Here is an 18,787-nt window from a genome sequence, read left to right as displayed (position 1 = left end):
AAGAGTACGAGCTGAGAACAGCTTTTAAGAAAGTAGCTGATGCAGAGGCCGACCTGGCTGGCCAGAGCGGACCATCTCGACCCAAGAAACGAACTTTGCAGGTGTGGCCGGCCCGCTCTGGCCACAAAGGTCGATCCTTTTAATCTCCTGGTCACCTGGGTCGGCGTGATTTTGCTGTGGCCTGCCCGACCTGGGCCGCCAGCCCGGGCTGTCTCCTCATGCGAAAACGTTTCATACGCAGCCGACGCTGCGCCGGTGTACCGCTGCCGCGTCGAAAGTGACAGAGGTTCAACACCAGCCAGCGGTAAATTTTTTTTGGCACGAAAACGGAAAATATATATCTGCAGAGACGGATCGTGGTCTCAGAATGACATTTCTACCGCGTTTCCAGAATTTGGAGGGTCAGAAAGCCGATAAAACGGCCTGCCTCTGGCTGGTATCGATCCTCCGCCCGGCCGGCCAGCGCTGCGACACCTACGGGACGGCAGCTGGTCTGCTGGGCCAGGTCGGCCAGGTCGCTGGTCGGTCAGGTCGTCTTCTGACAGCGCAGGCCGTACGGGCCAGAATATGAAAGAATGGGCCTGCCGGGTCTGCAGGTCTAGCGGCAGGCCGCGCCGACCCGACTTAAAAAAGATTTGGCCCAGCTGGTCCATGATAAAAGGGCACAGGTCGCGTGGGTCGCACGTTTTCATACTTGGTCAGGCCGGTCGGGCCACGCGTTAAAATAAGATTTTTCCCGTCTGGCCTGTTTGGCCTGCCGTTTGACGGGCTCTAGTGGGAGGCTGGCCCAGCCCCTGGCCCCGCCTGGCGCGTGGACCGCATAAGCAGTTTATCTTCCCGGCGGTGACGTCGGTCGGCGAAACGCCATTCCGGGAAAAGGGAATCGGGAAAACAAAACGGACGCCTCCGCGCCACGACGTTCACGTGTGGGCGGTACTCGCCGACGCCACTCAAAACCGTGCAGGCGGGAGGAGGCAAGGCGGAGGCAAGGCGGAGGCAAGGCGGAGGCAAGGCGGAGGCAAGGCGGAGGCAAGGCGGGAGGCAAGGCGGAGGCAAGGCGGAGGCAAGGCGGAGGCAAGGCGGAGGCAAGGCGGGAGGCAAGGCGGAGGCAAGGCGGAGGCAAGGCGGGAGGCAAGGCGGAGGCAAGGCGGGAGGCAAGGCGGAGGCAAGGCGGAGGCAAGGCGGAGGCAAGGCGGAGGCAAGGCGGAGGCAAGGCGGAGGCAAGGCGGAGGCAAGGCGGAGGCAAGGCGGAGGCAAGGCGGAGGCAAGGCGGAGGCAAGGCGGAGGCAAGGCGGAGGCAAGGCGGAGGCAAGGCGGAGGCAAGGCGGAGGCAAGGCGGAGGCAAGGCGGAGGCAAGGCGGAGGCAAGGCGGAGGCAAGGCGGAGGCAAGGCGGGAGGCAGACCGTCGGGACCGTTTGCCCGGACGGTCAAAGGGAAAATGCACGGGCCGACCCCCTTCGCTTTGTCACCGGAGGGCCCCGGCCGGGGTCCGCTTGCCCGCGCAAACAGCGAGCGGAGGTGGCCTTGAACTCGTGTTTGTTGAGCTGGAGCGGGAGCCGGGGCGTGGAGGGTCCGCGATCGGGGCCCCCGTTGCCTCCTTCCGGTGCCTGATTGCGACCAGCCCGACCAGCCCGCCTGCCGTCTAGCTTGCCGTAGCCTGTCGGCCCCGACACGCGTATGGATTCCCCGAACAAAACGCCGGCAGTGGAAAGTGCGCGGTGTGGACGACGCACACACACACACACATATACACGCACACGCAACTCACACACACACACACACACACACAAACATACATGTACGCGCACACACACTCGTATAATAGCAGTAAACCGGGAGGCGCGAAAGTGAAATAGCGTGAAATTTGCATGAGGCCAACTGGAAAGTGTCGTGTCGCAGGACGCGGCACGGCCGGGAATAGGAGAGGAGGGGAAGGGGGGGGGGCAGTACGCGGAGGGGCCGCGGAGTGAAGTGTCGTGGAGACACTAGCTGTGCAGCAAGTCCCTGTACTGACCAGCACCTACCGGAGACTGCTGTGACGCTTCGGCGTGTGGCCGAGATAATGCTACCTTTTACGGCGTTAGCCTGGCCACCGCTTCAAAAAGATAAAATTTCCACCGACTAGCAGCTCCCAAAGCTAGCAGCACCCGCACAGTAGGCCAGAAGACCGGTGGAGGCGGCCAAAATTCTAGACGCGTTTTGAGCTCTAGAGTCACTTAATGGGACTCGAACCGAACTTGTGACCCCACCAACCCAGCTTAAAAATCCACTCATGAAGTCGAGGTGGAAACAGCGCATTCCACCTAGAAAGTGGCGATTCCACCTTGAGAAGAAGGTAATTCCACGTGGATGACGCCTTTCCACGTGGGCTTTGTAGATTTCCGCCCCGACTTATCTGGGTGGAAAACGATCTGTTCCACCTTGACAAGGTTTCCGTGTGGAAGTCGCAAATTTCCACCCCAGCTTTACTAGGTGGAAATAATTCTTCCACCTGGGCAAAATTTCCGAGTGGAAATTAGAATCTTCCACCTGGTATTGTTATTGCCCGTGCGTTGAAGTCTCCGAGCCATTTTCAGATTTCCTCAATAATATGTTAACCTTCATAGCTATCTTAAATCTATGAGCGGAAATGGGTGTAGCGTGAAAAGTTAGGGTGGAAGGACCATTCTCCTCTTGAGTGGCGACGTACCGAGGGCTGACTGATGGACTCAAACACATCTTTCATATTCCGCCTGGAGTTTCATTCCACCCAAGTGGAATCCATGTTCCACCCAGGTGGAATCCACTGCAACGTGGAAAATACAATTTCCACCTGGGATGGAGGGGCCACCTTGTAAAAGTAACCAATTATCACCTTGTAAACTGTTTCCACCCAGCCATTTCCACCTGACCCATTTCCACCTTACGTTTTCCACCTAGAAAGTAGCAAGTGGATTTTTAAGCTGGGAAAGGGTTCCTCGTTCGTAGATCAATCCATTGGTGGGGTCACACGTTCGGTTTCGAGTCCCATTTACCGACTGTGGAGCTCAAAACGCGCGTCTAGAATTTTGGCCGCCTCCACGCCGGTCTTCTTGCTCTGGCCCACTGTGACCCGGGGCGACCAAGGCGACAGCGGCGCCATCCGGTAGGTGTGCAGTGCAATGCCGTGGCCGTGTGTGTGTTTTGGTTCGCCTGTGGGTGAGGAAGGTGTGTGTTTGTGTGTGTTTGTGTGTGTGTGTGTGTGTGTGAGTGTGTGTGGGTGGCCGTTTTCTCAGGGAATTCATTACCCCGCCTGCTCTGCATAATGCATATGCGAAGTAGCTTGCTGGAGTACACGTTGAGAGCGGTGAAATAATGTGCCCTTTTTGCCGCCAGCCACTGCGCATCGATCTTCATTTTGCTCTGTGTTTGCTTTCCTTCGGTTTATCTTCTGCCGGCCGATTTGGACCGCTCCCCTTCCAGTGTAGCGAGCGCGGCGGCGTGGCCGGGGTGAGCAACTTCCTTTTTTTTCCTCGCGGGGGCCGCGCCTGGCCGAGCCGGGCCGGCCGGGGGGCCAAGATCAAGGGCGAAGCTGTGGCGAAGTTCCCCCGGGACCACCTCGGCGGACATGCACTGGGACGGAGGAGGCGGGGGTGGGGCAAGGGGTGGCGTGGCTGAGGGGAGGGCGGCGTGGCGGGGGGCGGCGTGGCCGGGGGCGGCGTGGCGGGGGGCGGCGTGGCGAGGGGCGGCGTGGCGGGGGCGGCGTGGCCGGGGGCGGCGTGGCGGGGGGCGGCGTGGCGAGGGGCGGCGTGGCGGGGGGCGGCGTGGCCGGGGGCGGCGTGGCGGGGGGCGGCGTGGCGAGGGGCGGCGTGGCGGGGGGCGGCGTGGCCGGGGGCGGCGTGGCGGGGGGCGGCGTGGCGAGGGGCGGCGTGGACGGGGGCGGCGTGGCCGGGGGCGGCGTGGCGGGGGGCGGCGTGGCGGGGGGCGGCGTGGCGGGGGGCGGCGTCGCCGGGGGCGGCGCACATCCGGGGACTTCCTCCCCTTTCGCCACCCGCACCGTCCGCGCCGCCCTGAGACAAGCTTGTCTCAAAAGCCTGGGCCGCATAGTGGGCCAGAAGACCGGCGCAGGCGGCCAAAACTCTAGACGCGTTTTGAGCTCAAGAGTCACTAAACAGGACTCGAACCAAAAGTGTGACCCCACCAATGAGTTCCTCGTTCGGAGAGCAATCCATTGGTGGGGTCACACGTTCGGTTCGAGTTCCATTTAGTGACTCTGGAGCTCAAAACGCGTCTAGAGTTTTGTCCGCCGCGCCGGCCTTCTGGCCCACTGCGGGCCGGTCCCGGCGGGGGCGGCCTGTAGCCTGCAGCCCCCGGCCATCCTTTCCAGTCTTTTATGGGCAGGTGCGCAGTAATTGTCCTCTCGCTTACACGCCCCGCCTTGATTGCGTGCTCCTGCAAGGCAGGCAGCCGGGCAGGCAGGGCAAGCCGTGCACACTCTAAATGTCTTACAATGAAATTTGACCTATGTTATTCGTATGTTACAGTGAATTCGGCGCAAGCATAATACAAAGCAATATTGCTTCGTAATACGAATCTTTTAAGCTTTTTCATTGTAAGATACAAAGAAAAACCTTCGTAATACGAAGAAAAACCACCTTCGTATTATGCTTGCGCCATTTTCTTCGTATTATGGGAAATTTCTTCGTAAGACATTTAGAGTGCAGACGGCAGTGGCAAGTGTCCCTGGGGCGGAACGCGCGCGGGACTGCGATGGAAAGTGTCGCGGCACGGGTTCCCTCCGCAATGCAGCAACGTTCGCAGTATAGCAGTTCAGAGGGGTCACGACCTCCGAGTATTTTTACATTCTCACATATTATTTCTTAAGTCACAACGATTATTTGTCAGGTCACGCATCACGCTTATTTTTCTCAAGTCACACAGGTCTATTAAGGGGTAACCTTCTCGAGGTAAGAAGGGTACGTCCAATTTTTAATCAGTGAAAAAATAATCAACATAATCCGACATAATATTGCAATCATACTTCTTGAGGTCCAAACGCCTTTTGACCATTTTGCTAGGCAACTGCTCCAAAACTAGCTGCGGTTGAGGGCTTTGCGCAAATTTGGACAGGTTTTCAGACATGTTTCTGAAATTCTGGCAAGATTTACACGAGTGCAATATATTCTCTTTAATTTTAATAATTCAGTAATCAGTGCACTTGAAAATTTTGAGTTGGTTTTTCCGGTCTTTATTCGCGGAGCGAGCGAGCGACCGCAGGGAGCTCGCTCGGCGGAGCGCCACTCAGCCATGTGATCTGTCTAAGGCCGTTTGTCACGCTTCCTGACCAGTCTGTCACAAAAGCCGGGTCACCCTTTGACAGATTCGACCGTCTGTTATAGATCGGGCTGTTAGTCACGCTGACCTGGTCACGCTGTCACGCTGACCTGGTCACACTGCCACGCTGACATGGTCACGCTGTCTCAATGATCTGGTCACGCTGTCTCAATGATCTGGTCACGCTGTCACGCTGACCTGGTCACGCTGTCACGCTGACCTGGTCACGCTGTCACGCTTATCTGGTCACGCTGTCACGCTGACCTGGTCACGCTGTCACGCTGACCTGGTCACGCTGTCACGCTGACCTGGTCACGCTGTCACGCTGACCTGGTCACGCTGTCACGCTGACCTGGTCACGCTGACCTGGTCACGCTGTCACGCTGACCTGGTCACGCTGTCACGCTGACCTGGTCACGCTGTCACGCTGACCTGGTCACGCTGACCTGGTCACGCTGTCACGCTGTCACGCATGACCTGGTCACGCTGACCTGGTCACGCTGTCACGCTGACCTGGTCACGCTGTTACGCTGACCTGGTCACGCTGTCACGCTGACCTGGTCAGACCTGGTCACGCTGACCTGGTCACGCTGTCAGGCCGGCCTGGCCACACTCTCACGCTGAACTGGTCACGCTTAGTTTGAGAATAAGATCTGTCAAGAGTAGCGTAAGGTTTGTCGCGAGTAAAGTAAGATCTGTCACAAGCCCGTTAGGTTTCGTAAGGATTGGTTGGACCATTGAATTTGAAAACGTGATATGTCGAGAGTACGGAAAGATCTGTCACGAGTAGAGTAAGATCTGTCACGAGCCCGTTAGGTTAGGTTAGGATTGGTTGGACCATTTAGTTTGAGATAAAGATCTGTTGAAAGAAGGGAAAGATCTGTCACGAGAAGAGTAAGATGTGACACGAGCCCGTTAGGTTAGGTTAGAATTGGTTTGACAATTTAGTTTAAGGTCATTAAGTACCCATCCTTCGATTCAAGGAGAAACCAACCTTTGTCGAATCATAATCCTTCGTGCGAATGCATTCTTTGTGGCTATCACCCCCTATAATGAAAAGAGACCCATTTTAAAAAAAAAGACATCCAAATTTACTACTGATGAAAAAGCATTTCCATCTCCAGCAGAATCCAGGTCAGCATCGAGGCCGAATGCCTTCCCCTCGGTAGTAAGTTACCTTAGGTTTGGTTTTGTTTCTAGTTAGGGTCACGGTGTCACGCTGACCTGGATACGTTGTCACGCTGACCTGATCACGCTGTCACGCTGACCTAGTCACGCTGCCCTAGTCACGCTGTCACGCTGACCTGGTCACGCAGTCACGCTATCCAGGCTACGCTGTCTCGCTGACCTGGTCACGCTGACGTGGTCACGCTGTCACGCTGTCCAGGCTACGCTGTCACGCTGACCTGGTCACGCTGTCACACTGACTTGGTCACGCTGTCACGCTGACCTGGTGACCCTGTCACGCATACCTTGTCACGCTGACCTGGTCACGCTGTCGCGCTGTCGTTGTCACGCTGTCACGCTGACCTGATCACGCTGTCAGCCTGACTTGGTCACGCTGTCACGCTGCCCTTGTCACGCTGTCACACTGACTTGGTTACGCTGTCACGCTGACTTGGTCTGCTCACGCTGTCACGCTGACTTCGTCACGCTGTCACTCTGACCTGGTCACGGTGTCACGCTGACCTGGTCATGCTGTCACGCTGACCTGGTCACGCTGTCTCAATGATCTGGTCACGCTGACATGGTCACGCTGACTTGGTCTGGTCACGCTGTCACGCTGACCTGGTCACCCTGCCACGCATACCTTGTCACGCTGACCTAGTCACGCTGTCACGCTGACCTGGTTACGCTGTCACGTCTACCTGGTAACGCTGTCACGCTGACCTCGTTACGCTGTCACGCTGACCTGGTCACGCTGTCACGCAGTCTTTGTCACGCTGTCACACTGCCCTTGACACGCTGTCACACTGACTTGGTCACGCTGTCACGCTAGCTTAGTCTGGTCACGCTGTCACGCTGACTTGGTCTGGTCACGCTGTCACTTTGACCTGGTCAAGCTGACCTGGTCACAATGCAACGCTGACATAGTCACGCTGTCTCAATGATCTGTTCACGCTGTCACGCCCGCCTGGTCACGCTGTCACGCTGACCTGGTCACGCCGTCATGCTGACCTGGTCACGCTGTCACGCTGACCTGGTCACGCTAACCTGGTCACGCTGTCACGCTGACCTCCCGCGAACTCCAACTTAATAAAGATTGTATTTGGCCTTAATTTAAAGTTTATTAATAGTTTATTAAAATGGCTGTATATGAGGGGATGGCTTTACTGTATCCCCGCACGCCTGAACCAAATCATTATTTATCAATTTTCTCATAAAACATAAAATAATCATCAAAATTACAAAATTTTCTGAAATTATTACACAATATTGCTAAATAATTGAAATTAATCAGTATTTTTTTCAATTAAATTATTATTTTATCTCAAATGTTTGCAGTAAGGTAAGGCTTGTGGTGGACTGCTCCCATGCGGGTGAACTGACAGCGTGACTCGAGGCTATCAATTACCCAACTGAATCCGAATCTGGTTGTGCCTGATATTTGAATTGGAACCTAGCCGTCGGGCGGGAGGCATATACACCTGAAACTAGAAGGTCCAACCTATCCTAACAAAACCTAACGGACTTGCCACAGATCTTACCGTACTCGCGACAGATCACACTCCAACGCAATAGATCTTACTCTAACGTGGCACATCTCACGCTACTCGTAACAGATCATTCTCCAACGCGGCAGATCTTACGCTACTCGTTACAGATCTTCACTCTAAAAAAAATGCTTCTTAAATTTCATAATCTGGATTTGAAGTTATTTGTAGAACAATGGATCTTAAATTTCATATCCAAAAAGTTCTTAAATTTCATAACTTGCTGTTCTAAACTTTCAGAAGTGGTTTATGAAATGTAAGAACTAGTTTATTAATTTTTTAGAATCAATTGGTTTTGTAAATTCACATTTGGTTCTGAATCTCTACAACCAATATTATGAAACATGATAATAGTTTCATTACTGCCCACAAAATGTATAAATAAAAAATAATAATAAATAAAACCTTTATCCCTTTCTTAATGAATATGTTACAAATGATGAAATCTAAGAAAGGTATGATTTCTTTTCACACTCAGTATTATAGCAAATCGTTGCAGCTGGCCAACGGAAATAAGCATTGTACTGTAGTGCAGTCGACGCTGTTAACAGTCAGAGGCGCAGCAGTGCATAAGATCCAGATGCACTTTAGGGAAACTCGGTCGACACGCAGAAACTACTTTGGGGACGAGGATGAAAGAGGAGAAGCGAATTGATATAATACGCCACCCACACGTTCATCGCCCGTCCCTACAGTTAAGAAGATGGAATAACAGCACTCAGTAACACCGCTTTTGGCGAAAACACGTCCTTTTTCCGAGGGTCGCCAAAATAGCTTGTAACTCTTGAACACGAGTGGTGGCTGTTCGGCACCACAAGCAACACTTTAACTGCACTCTACGCACTACGCGCACTAACGGTACAGCGAAACAAAATTGATGACGCGAATTTGCGGTGACGCGGACGCGAACTGGATACGATGTGCACAGCACTGGAGACAAAGACACACTAAAAGTGACGCAGTGTCGCCGAAATCCCGTGTGGCCGAGGGATTACGCGACCCTTTGCCGGGCACAGGTAGCTTCGGCCGGCCGGCGAGCGGTGATTTTCCGTGGAGGCAGCGCCGCCGACTCGGCACCCTACGGCTCGGCTCGGGGCGGCTCGGCTCGGCTCGGCCGGCTCGGGGCGGCTCGGCTCGGCTCGGCCGGCTCGGCTCGGCTCGGCCCGGAGGACGGTGGCCGGTCAGGCATTGCAAGGGACGCGATTTGCAGCCTCTTGGGAAATACTACACACAAATTTTGAACATGCATTAACTGGAGCATGCCTGCAAGTACGCTCCAACAAGCGCATGCCCGCCAAGCATGCACTAACTAGTGCATCATGCCATGTACACGCGAACTGAAGCAGACAGCTCTCCATACCTCTCATTAATGTAATAACTGTATGCACTAAAAAGTAGTAGGCATACGCTAGCAAAAGCGTGCTTGCTCCAGTTAGTGCATAAAATGTACGTTTTTCAGTTTGTAGACCGCCCCTAGGACTCCTACCTTAGCGGTTCGGAAAATGTTAACACATGCCGATAAAAATGAAAACTTCACCTCTTTATTAATTTAACCATGAATAAAGGACTAGGCAGCAGGACTAAACGGTTAAAAATTTCAGAACCTTGCTCTAAAATCGGCTAGCGTTATAAACTTTCAAAGCGAAAATCTAGATTTTAAGAACCGGAGTTATAAGTCACTCTGTTCTAAAAGTTTATAACCAGTTAATCTTAAAATCCATAACCCAAATCTTAGGTTTCATAACACGATCTTAAATATCATACGAAGGTTATAAAAATTGAGGTTTAGAACGTGATTATGAAATTTTAGACTCCTTTGGATATGAAATTTCATAATTTTTTTTAGAGTGTTACTCTAAAGCGGCAGATCCTTTGCTGCTCGTGACAGATCACGCTCTAAGGTAGCAGATCTCACCCCGAGAGAAAATTATAGGCTGCAGATTGGCTGCAGGCTGGCTTCCTCCGGGTGCCTGAGAGCGCTCGGATGGATCTCGGATGGCTGCAGACATTGGCTGTATTCGGACATACGTCAGCCAAAATCCAGCCATCCACAGCCGCTGCAGCCTCTCTGGCTGCACCTGCCAGCCATTGAAGTGTCCCTTTGGAGCCGAGTCGGCCCTGCCCCCGCTGCTCTAGGCTGCACCCCGCAGCCTACGGGATGCTCCAGGCAGCCTTCCTTCGCGGACCACGCTGCTCCCAGCAGCCACGAGGCTGCGAGGCGCTGCTCTAAGCTGCACCCCGCAGCCTTCAGGATGCCCCAGTCAGCTTTCCTTCGCCCGGGCCACGCTGCCCCCGGAAGCCTAGAGGCTGTGAGGCGCTGCTGTAGGCTGCACCCCGCAGCCTTCAGGATGCTCCAGGCAGCCTTCTTTCGCCCGGGCCACGCTGCCCCTGGCAGCTATGAAGCTGCGGGTCACAGCCACATCTCGGCTGCATCCTGCAGCTTCGTGGATGCCATCGGCAGCACTCATATCGCTACTAGGCTTCACTCCTTAGTACATGAAGATCCCCATGACGACCTTTGAGGGGGCCTGTTACGCCCTTTGAAGTTCTATGGATCCCTTAGTAGATTTTCTAGGGTCCCAACACCGTTCCAGATCCAAATCTGCTAAGTAATTTCATCTAGGACTTTCCGTTCCCGAGATATCAAAGATAACAAAAAAGTGTCCCGATTTTTACGAAACTTGCATGGCTTATGTATGTTAACGTATTCAACTCAAATATCAGCATACCAAGCACCCATTCTATTTTTTTCTATTTTTTATAACCCTTTAATCAAGGAGTGCGCCTGAATACCGCCAGCATCCACCATGCTGCATCCGTAGCCTACAGCCATTGCAGCCTATATGGCTGTATAGTCCTGCCGTAGCCCGGTTGCATCCGGCAGCCAACACGCTGCGACCCGCAGCCTACAGCCATTGCAGCCTACGTGGCTGGAAAGTGCAGCCGCGGCCAGGCTGTCGCTGGCAGCCAGCACGCTGCGACGCGCAGTGCGCAGCCTACAGCCATTGCAGCCCGCCTGGCTGCGAAGTCCAGCCGCGGCCTGGCTGCCACCAGCAGCCAACACGCTGCGACGCGCAGCCTACAGCCATGGCAGCCTACATAGCTGTAAAGTCCAGCCGCGGCCCGGCTGGCACCAGCAGCCAACACGCTGCGACGCGCAGCCTACAGCCATTGCAGCCTTCGTGGCTGTAAAGTGCAGCCGCGGCCCGGCTGGCGCCAGAAGCAAACACGCTGCGACGCGCAGCCTACAGCCATGGCAGCCTACATAGCTGTAAAGTCCAGCCGCGGCCCGGCTGGCACCAACAGCCAACACGCTGCGACGCGCAGCCTACAGCCATTGCAGCTAAGTTGGCTGTGCGTGGCAGCGTTTATAGGCTGCTTAGGGCAGCCAAAAGGCTTCTGTGCGCAGCTTCTGAAGCGTTCCACAGCCAAAGCGCTCCGTGAAACAGCCAGACCAGCCATTGCAGCGTGCATGGCTGCAAGTCCAGGACATCGCTATGGCTGCGACATGGCTGCAAGGCAGCCACGGCAGCCATGCATACAGCCAAAAAACGGTCCATACAGCTATGCGTCAGCCAAGCGTCAGCCTATCTGCAGCCTTCTACTCGGGACTTCACGTGACAAGTTCTTAGTCTTACGCGGCTGATCTTACGTTTCTCGTTACAGATCTTACACTAACGCGGCAGACCCTGCGCTACTCGTGACAGATCCTACTCTAACGTGGCAGATCTTGCACTCGCGTGACAAGTTCTTTCTCTTACGCAGCTGATTTTACGCTACTCGTGACAAATCATAGCCTGACCCAACAGATCTCTACCGCCACTCTTGCAATGTCAATTCACCCACCTGGAAGTTGTCCACTCAAAGCATCGCCTTACTCCAAACGTTTAAAATAAAAAAAAATATTTACTTGTATTAATACTGATTAATTTTAATTAATTAGCAATATTTTGTAATAATTTCAAATAATTTTGTAATTTTGATGATTAATTTGTGTTTAATGGGAAAATTGATTAAGATTGATTTGGTTCAGGCGTGCGGGGATACAGTGAGCCACTCCCTATATGAGCCCATTTTATTTATTCTTATTAAACAAATTAAGGATTTTATTCAGTTCTTATTAAATACTTATTAAGTTTGTATATAGGTGCAACTTAACGATATTCAGTTTTAATAAGCATCATCTGTAAGAGAAAGAAGTGCTCGGAAAAAATATATAAAAAGTAAATATGGCAAACGTGAGCCTAAATATAGTTTTTATTTACCTTAAATAAAAACCAAATATAAATTCTAATTTGTTTAATAAAAATGAATAAAATGGAACCATATACAGCCATTTTTAATAAACTGTTAATAAACTATAAATTAAGGCCAAATGGTCACACTGCCAAGCGGACATGGTGACGCTGTTTCAATGATCTGGTCACGCTGTCACGCCGGCCTGGTTACGCTGTCACGTGGACCTTGTCATGCTGTCACGCTAACCTGGTCACGCTGTCACGCTGACCTGGTCACGCTGTCACGCTGACCTGGTCACGCTGTCACGCTGACCTGGTAACGCTGACCTGGTCACACTGCCACGCTGACATAGTCACACTGTCTCAATGATCTGGTCACGCTGTCACGCCCGCCTGGTCACGCTGTCACGCCGGCCTGGTCACGCTCTCACGCTGACCTGGTCACACTGTCACGCTGACATGGTCACGCTGTCTCAATGATCTGGTCACGCTGTCACGCCGGCCTGGTCACGCTGTCACGCTAGGTGCCTAAAAGGAAACAATTAAGAAGGGAGCGAGCGAGCGACGCGAATGAAACGAACGTTAGAATGCTAGACAAGACACCAGACGGCGACAACATAGTCAACGGGACATAATCATCGCGCCGCGAATGCACCGGGGGTGCTGGACTAGTTATAAGATCGCGGGCTTCATTTTTTTTTGTACAAAGCAGATGAGCAAAAGCAATGGTGTTGAGAGCACCTTGAGAATGGGTTCGCGAGGAGTGTGAACAGCGAGGGCCTAGCCAAGGGCCTAGCCAAGGGCCTAGCCAAGGGCCTAGCCAAGGGCCTAGCCAAGGGCCTAGCCAAGGGCCTAGCCAAGGGCCTAGCCAAGGGCCTAGCCAAGGGCCTAGCCAAGGGCCTAGCCAAGGGCCTAGCCAAGGGCCTAGCCAAGGGCCTAGCAAGGGCCTAGCCAAGGGCCTAGCCAAGGGCCTAGCCAAGGGCCTAGCCAAGGGCCTAGCCAAGGGCCTAGCCAAGGGCCTAGCCAAGGGCCTAGCCAAGGGCCTAGCCAAGGGCCTAGCCAAGGGCCTAGCCAAGGGCCTAGCCAAGGGCCTAGCCAAGGGCCTAGCCAAGGGCCTAGCCAAGGGCCTAGCCAAGGGCCTAGCCAAGGGCCTAGCCAAGGGCCTAGCCAAGGGCCTAGCCAAGGGCCTAGCCAAGGGCCTAGCCAAGGGCCTAGCCAAGGGCCTAGCCAAGGGCCTAGCCAAGGGCCTAGCCAAGGGCCTAGCCAAGGGCCTAGCCAAAGGCCTGGCCAAGGGCCCAGCCAGGGGCCCAGCCAGGGGCCCAGCCAGGGGCCTAGCGGTCGAAGGGCCTTGAAGGGCCGCACTGTCCGGCAGCGGCCGCTCGCACAAGCAGCGGCAAGCAGGCAGGCAGGAAGAGAAAGGAGAAGAGAAATTGCCGTGGAAAGAAGAGATGAAGAAAAGAGGTAATGTGGTGGAATGTGCCGAAAGAACAGTGACGAATTGGGCGGGAAGCGGCGTGAAAATGACATCAGGACCGCCAACAGAAAAGCCTTTGCACGCCGCGGGCATGCCTGCGGCGCGGAGGCGCGGGGGCACGGGGGCTGGACGAGGAGGGGGTCCTCGAGGACAGGGAAATGCAAGCGGGAAAAAAGACATCAGCACGGCAGGAGTCTTGAATAAGACAGTTTTTGCCGCATAATCGTGCAGGGAGCGTCGACGCGCGGACAAACTTGACTACGTTTCCCGAGGGGGCCACCACTCTCATTTCAGGTGTACACAAGATTACGGGATTACGGGAAATTTACTAGGGATTACGCGTGAAATTTTCGAAAATTGGTTCGAAAACGTTGAAAAAAAGCTCAAAAACATTGAAAAATGACTGAAAACGTTGAAAAATGACAGAATTTTGTCAAGGATTACGTGATGACGCCATGGATTACCAGAGATTACCAGCCAATTTGTACACAGGATTACGGGGGTGGTGGCCCCCTCGACGTTTCCAGCGAGTTCCAGATTGCGCTCCTGCGACGTCTATTTCAGGTTTCTTTTACTGGAAACCGCGCGGCTTCGCTGGGATCGCTGGCGACCGCGGCGGCGTGTAGGTGGAGGACACTGCGGGGTCGCGAACAACGCAGCTCCGGGGGTGGTGCGGCGTCGCGTCGCCCCCTCAGACACAGCGTCGCTCTTCGGGGAGGCAAGTCCGAGCCTTCATTAGTTGAAAGGTTCATTCCTCTGGGGATTAGAAAGTCAGCCGATTTGAAGACAAGCTGGCATGCAGCCGGGATGGCCTTAGCCTAGTCCCTCTGCCAGATGGAAAATATAAATGACACAAGGTACATTCTACTATTCAGTTTAGTAGGCGAGGAATCCGGAGAAGGAATCAGTCCGTAGTTTATGAAGTATTTTCCATGCGAGCTTCCGTGTGCTCCAGGTACATTTCAAAATCATGTAAATTTGTTTGCAGGGCGTAAAATACGGGGGGGCACCACCCCCGTAATCCTGTGTACAAATTGGCTGATAATCTACGGTAATCCATGCCGTCGTAATCCTTGACAAAATTCTGTCATTTTTCAACGTTTTTGAGTCATTTTTCAACTTTTTTTAAAAGCCATTTTTCAACATTTTTGAACCCACTGTCTAGGGACGTAAAGGCCGGTAATATTACCGGTAAAGAACGGTATAATACGGTAAAATACGGTATTTTACGGAGACCCCGGTAAAATTGGTATTTTTCGGTAATATTGAAATATGGACGTATTTGCCCTTCTTTTGCTTCCACACGATTAATTAGGACGTAAGGACTGAAAACAGCGCCTCTTGGGAGCTCTTGGTTTGTATCTGCCCCTCGCGCCGCCCCATGTACTTGTAAGATGTCATCTCTGGGCACTTAAAACAAAGCAAGAAGTCAATGTCCTCTTCTTTTGCAAAACTTGTGGAAATGAAAATCTAACTACACAAGCCAAACCAGAAACTTCTTTGTTGCCAAGATAAGTATAATGTAAACTAACTTTAAATAGAAAATAGGAAAAAATAGGGGTGGAGATACTTGTTAGTTATTTGAGCTGCTGTCCAAAATTTCACGCGTAATCCCTAGTTAATTTCCCGTAATCCCGTAATCTTGTGTACGCGAGAGTGGAGGCCCCCTCGGTAAAATAGATGACAAGGTTGTGCGGCCGGTGTAACAGCGCCTGCTCTGGCTGGCTGGGCAGTCAGTCAGCCGGCCAGCATGTTGACGTGACAGGACTCCCGATGAGGGACCCATGGTGGGCGAGACGGGCCGTGCAAAGCCGAAAACCCAGCCCGGCAGAATTATCCGTCCGGCTGGCCGGAAAATAGGCTGATGCTTCCGCTTGACGGGAGCTGGCTAGCTTGGCGAGCTTCGCGCGGGAAAAAGTTGCCGCCCTGCCTTCTGTGGGCCGATCCCATGGATGCCTTTGACGGCGTGGTGCGGCGTGCGGTCAGCTTTGGAAACGCTGTCGAAAACGTCGGACGCGGCCAAGGCGCCGAGAGCGAGAGGGCGTTAGGGTAGGGCCTCGCGGCAAAGGAAGGAAAAGGATAAAACAAACAAGGGGCAGCGCGCCAGTCAGCGGGCATCCCTGGCGCGCTCCTTTGTCCGGCATTGACGCCTCACTGCGTCCGCCCGACCCCGCCCCGCCCCGCCCCGCCCCGCCCACACTCGATAACGCGGGGATAAATGAAGAGAAAAGGCCGAATAAAAGAAAATGGAGTCCAGATGGCCGAGGTGCTCGCGGTGCGGTTTCACGGCTGCCGTGCGTAGTGGCGCTCGTTCCAGGTCGTTCCAGGGCTGTTCCAGGTCGTTCCAGGGCAGTTCCAGGGCAGCTCCAGCAGCAGCAGCGCCTGGCGGTGCAGGGCGCGGGGGCGTCGCCACCCACCGCCTGCTTGTCTGTTTGGTGTCGCGGAATGGCCCCGGCCCGCGATAAACATGCACTCCCATCCTCGATGGCATCGCACTCCACTCCGCATGCGCAGTGTTTACCTTCTTCGCGCAGAGTGCCGACGATCTCGGAAGCCGGGGAAATTGCGTTTGCTCTGCGCGACGGGGTTCAAGCCGCGCGGAAGGGAGAGCCGTCAGAACTGGCTGCTTGATTGGGTTGACAAAGGGGGAGAGAGAGGGACAGAGAGTGGGCAGGAAATTAATGGCGTCGGAATATTGGGTGGGCGGCACGCGCCCTCGGCTATTTTCTGCCATGTGCGAGGATAATTATGGAAGGGATGACCCGATAGCCCGTCCGTCCGTAGGGCGGCCTTCAAAGACCTCGCCCTGATCTGATGCTCCTGACCTGGCCAACGCGCTCGACCCGGCTCCCTGGTCCCGTGGGCGGGCCTGGGGCAGCGTGGATCGTCGGCGTCGCTGCCAAACTGATTTACACCCCAGTCTCCCTGGACCTGGGAGATTTTGTCAGCAGATGAAGAGAGAGTCAAAAAGATGACGAGTATTCCAATTCGCGTATCCTTGCCGTGCGCGAAATTAGTTTGAGGAGGAGCTGGATGCAAATGCAGCTTCGTTTGCGCGACGCCGCCAAGGCCAAGGTCGGCTGCATCCCCTCTGCAACCTCGCCTTGTGCAAACTGACTCCGTGTGTCGGGCTCACAGTGTGTTAGGCCTACTCCGGGCCTCGCGTACGCTACTGGCTGCCCCTCTCCGTGTGACGTCACGCCGCGCAGCTCTCGGTGACGTCACAGCGCGGCGCGCGTGGGCGTCCGCAGCATCGCGCGGGGGTGGGGCGTGGCCGCGGCGCCGCGGGGCGGGGTGCACTCGCGGGGTGGCGCGCGGCGGGGCGGGGCGGGGCGGGGCGGGGCGGGGCGGGCTTGCCCGGGTCTGGCTGCTGCGAGGAATAAAGAATCCCCGCCATTTCCTTCGCGGGGTCCGCTGCACTGTGGGCCGTGGCCGCGGGGTTCAAGGCCTGCTCCCGGCCCGGCTCCGCGCCAGGGCCGCGCGATGAGATGGATGGGGGCTTGGCGGGGCTTGGCCGGGGCTCGAGATGGCCCCCGGTTTCCCCTACCCGCAGCGGCGCAGCGGCTTGGCGAAAAATAGATAGCACGTCTGGCGGACGTGTGCAGAAGCCGTCTTGAGGCGACGTCGCCCACACGTCAATGAAATGAGTGCTGCAGGGGAGGGGGCCGTGATACTGCGAAAGGAACACGAGGGCAGGTGGCGTCTGCCCGGACCGGCGCACCGTGGGCCAGAAGACCGGTGGAGGCGGACAAAACTCGAGACGCGTTTTGAGCTCCAGAGTCCCTAATGGGACGCGAATCGGACGTGTGACCCCACCAATGGATTGCTCTCCGTACGAGCAATCCATTGGTGGGGTCACACGTTTGGTTCGAGGCCTGTTTAGCGACTTTGGAGCTCAAAACGCGTCTTGAGTTTTGTCCGCCTCCATCGGTCTTCTGGCCCACTGTGCGGCGCCCTGGAGCGACGCCCGGCGGTAGCACGTCCCCAGGGGGCACCTGTCACCAAGCGAGCCGCCAGCGCGGTGCCCCGGCGGGGAGGCTGGAGGCCCCAACCTGGATCAGAACGGTGACATCCCGAAGGAAGGCCGGACACGCTCAAACAACAAACAACACCCAAGGTCGTTCGGGTGCGCATCCTTTCCCGTGTCTTCGTTGGGTTCGATTGCTCGGTGCTGCTCGACCAGAAAAATGGTCACGGGCTGCAGAAAATGCTCCCAGGCAGAAAACTAAATCATAACGGTACTCTTACGTCAAGCATACTGCTCGCTTGGGATGAAGCCGAATGAAGCGCATAAAAGACATTTCCTGATGCATTTAGAAAGAGAGAATCAGAGCGAATCAGCCTGTCACAGAAAGGGAAAAGTTAAAAGTGTCGTGGCACTCGACATGTTTGACCGACACTGCTAGAAAAGTGTGAATAGTAGTAGTAGGTTGGGGAAGAAAGTACAGGGTAAGAAAAGTACAACCCTTGTGGAGCTGATCTCTTGACTTTTAGCCATCCCTCGACCAGTGATTTCAACTTAACGTGAAAATCTGAGTGAGAAAACCCTGTTAAATCGAAAATCGATGTCATGGACAGGAGCAGTACACAAGAGGTCTGTACTTTTCTTACCCTGTGCTTTTCTTCCCCAACCTACCCTTACAACAAAAGTACAACAAAAACTGTATAATAAAAGTACTACAGGGATTGTAGAAAGTACAACGAGGATTGTACAAACCACAACGAGGCCTGGACTGCACGGCACCCCTCATGCCGGTCCCATTGTACTTTGTGCAACAATTGTTGTACTTTGAAAGAAATTTTGCCAGAAATTTGTGTTCTTTTTTGTGGTTTTTTCTTGCAAAGGATGGGGTAAACACTCGCGTAATACCCTAGGGTTAGGTTAGGTTGTTTGTGAACGTCACTTGTTCACAAAAATACCGTGTATTACGCGTAATACACGAAATTGTAATACCATTTTTGGGCCAAATGTGCGAAATTTTGGCATTTTACTGCCGTAATACACGAGTAATATCCCCGTGTACTCTGTACACGATTTCTTGGAGTGTTTACCCCCTCGTGTTCGTGTT

The 18,787-nt window shown here is 54.2% G+C and overlaps 2 protein-coding genes across 2 annotated transcripts in view; one reads left to right on the top strand and one right to left on the bottom strand.

Annotated features, from left to right (window-relative positions):
- LOC117646345 (serine protease filzig) overlaps nt 1–5,100 on the bottom strand; it is a 42,529-nt gene extending 37,429 nt beyond the window's left edge. Inside the window, exon 1 of the mRNA XM_034387225.1 lies at nt 5,000–5,100. Within this exon, the coding sequence (XP_034243116.1) occupies nt 5,000–5,100 (101 nt within the window). The remainder of the gene's footprint in view (nt 1–4,999) is intronic.
- A 7,135-nt stretch (nt 5,101–12,235) lies between these two features.
- Nucleotides 12,236–13,596, top strand: LOC117646344 (tetra-peptide repeat homeobox protein 1-like). Its single transcript, XM_034387224.1, has 2 exons — nt 12,236–12,244; nt 13,009–13,596. Exons 1-2 carry the CDS (start codon nt 12,236–12,238, stop codon nt 13,594–13,596), a joined length of 597 nt encoding a protein of 198 aa, XP_034243115.1.
- Nucleotides 13,597–18,787: the final 5,191 nt, after the last annotated feature.

Source organism: Thrips palmi, unplaced genomic scaffold (genome assembly GCF_012932325.1).
Source record: "Thrips palmi isolate BJ-2018 unplaced genomic scaffold, TpBJ-2018v1 HiC_scaffold_19, whole genome shotgun sequence".
NCBI lineage: Eukaryota > Metazoa > Arthropoda > Insecta > Thysanoptera > Thripidae > Thrips > Thrips palmi.
This window is presented reverse-complemented; position numbering and strand designations above follow the sequence as displayed.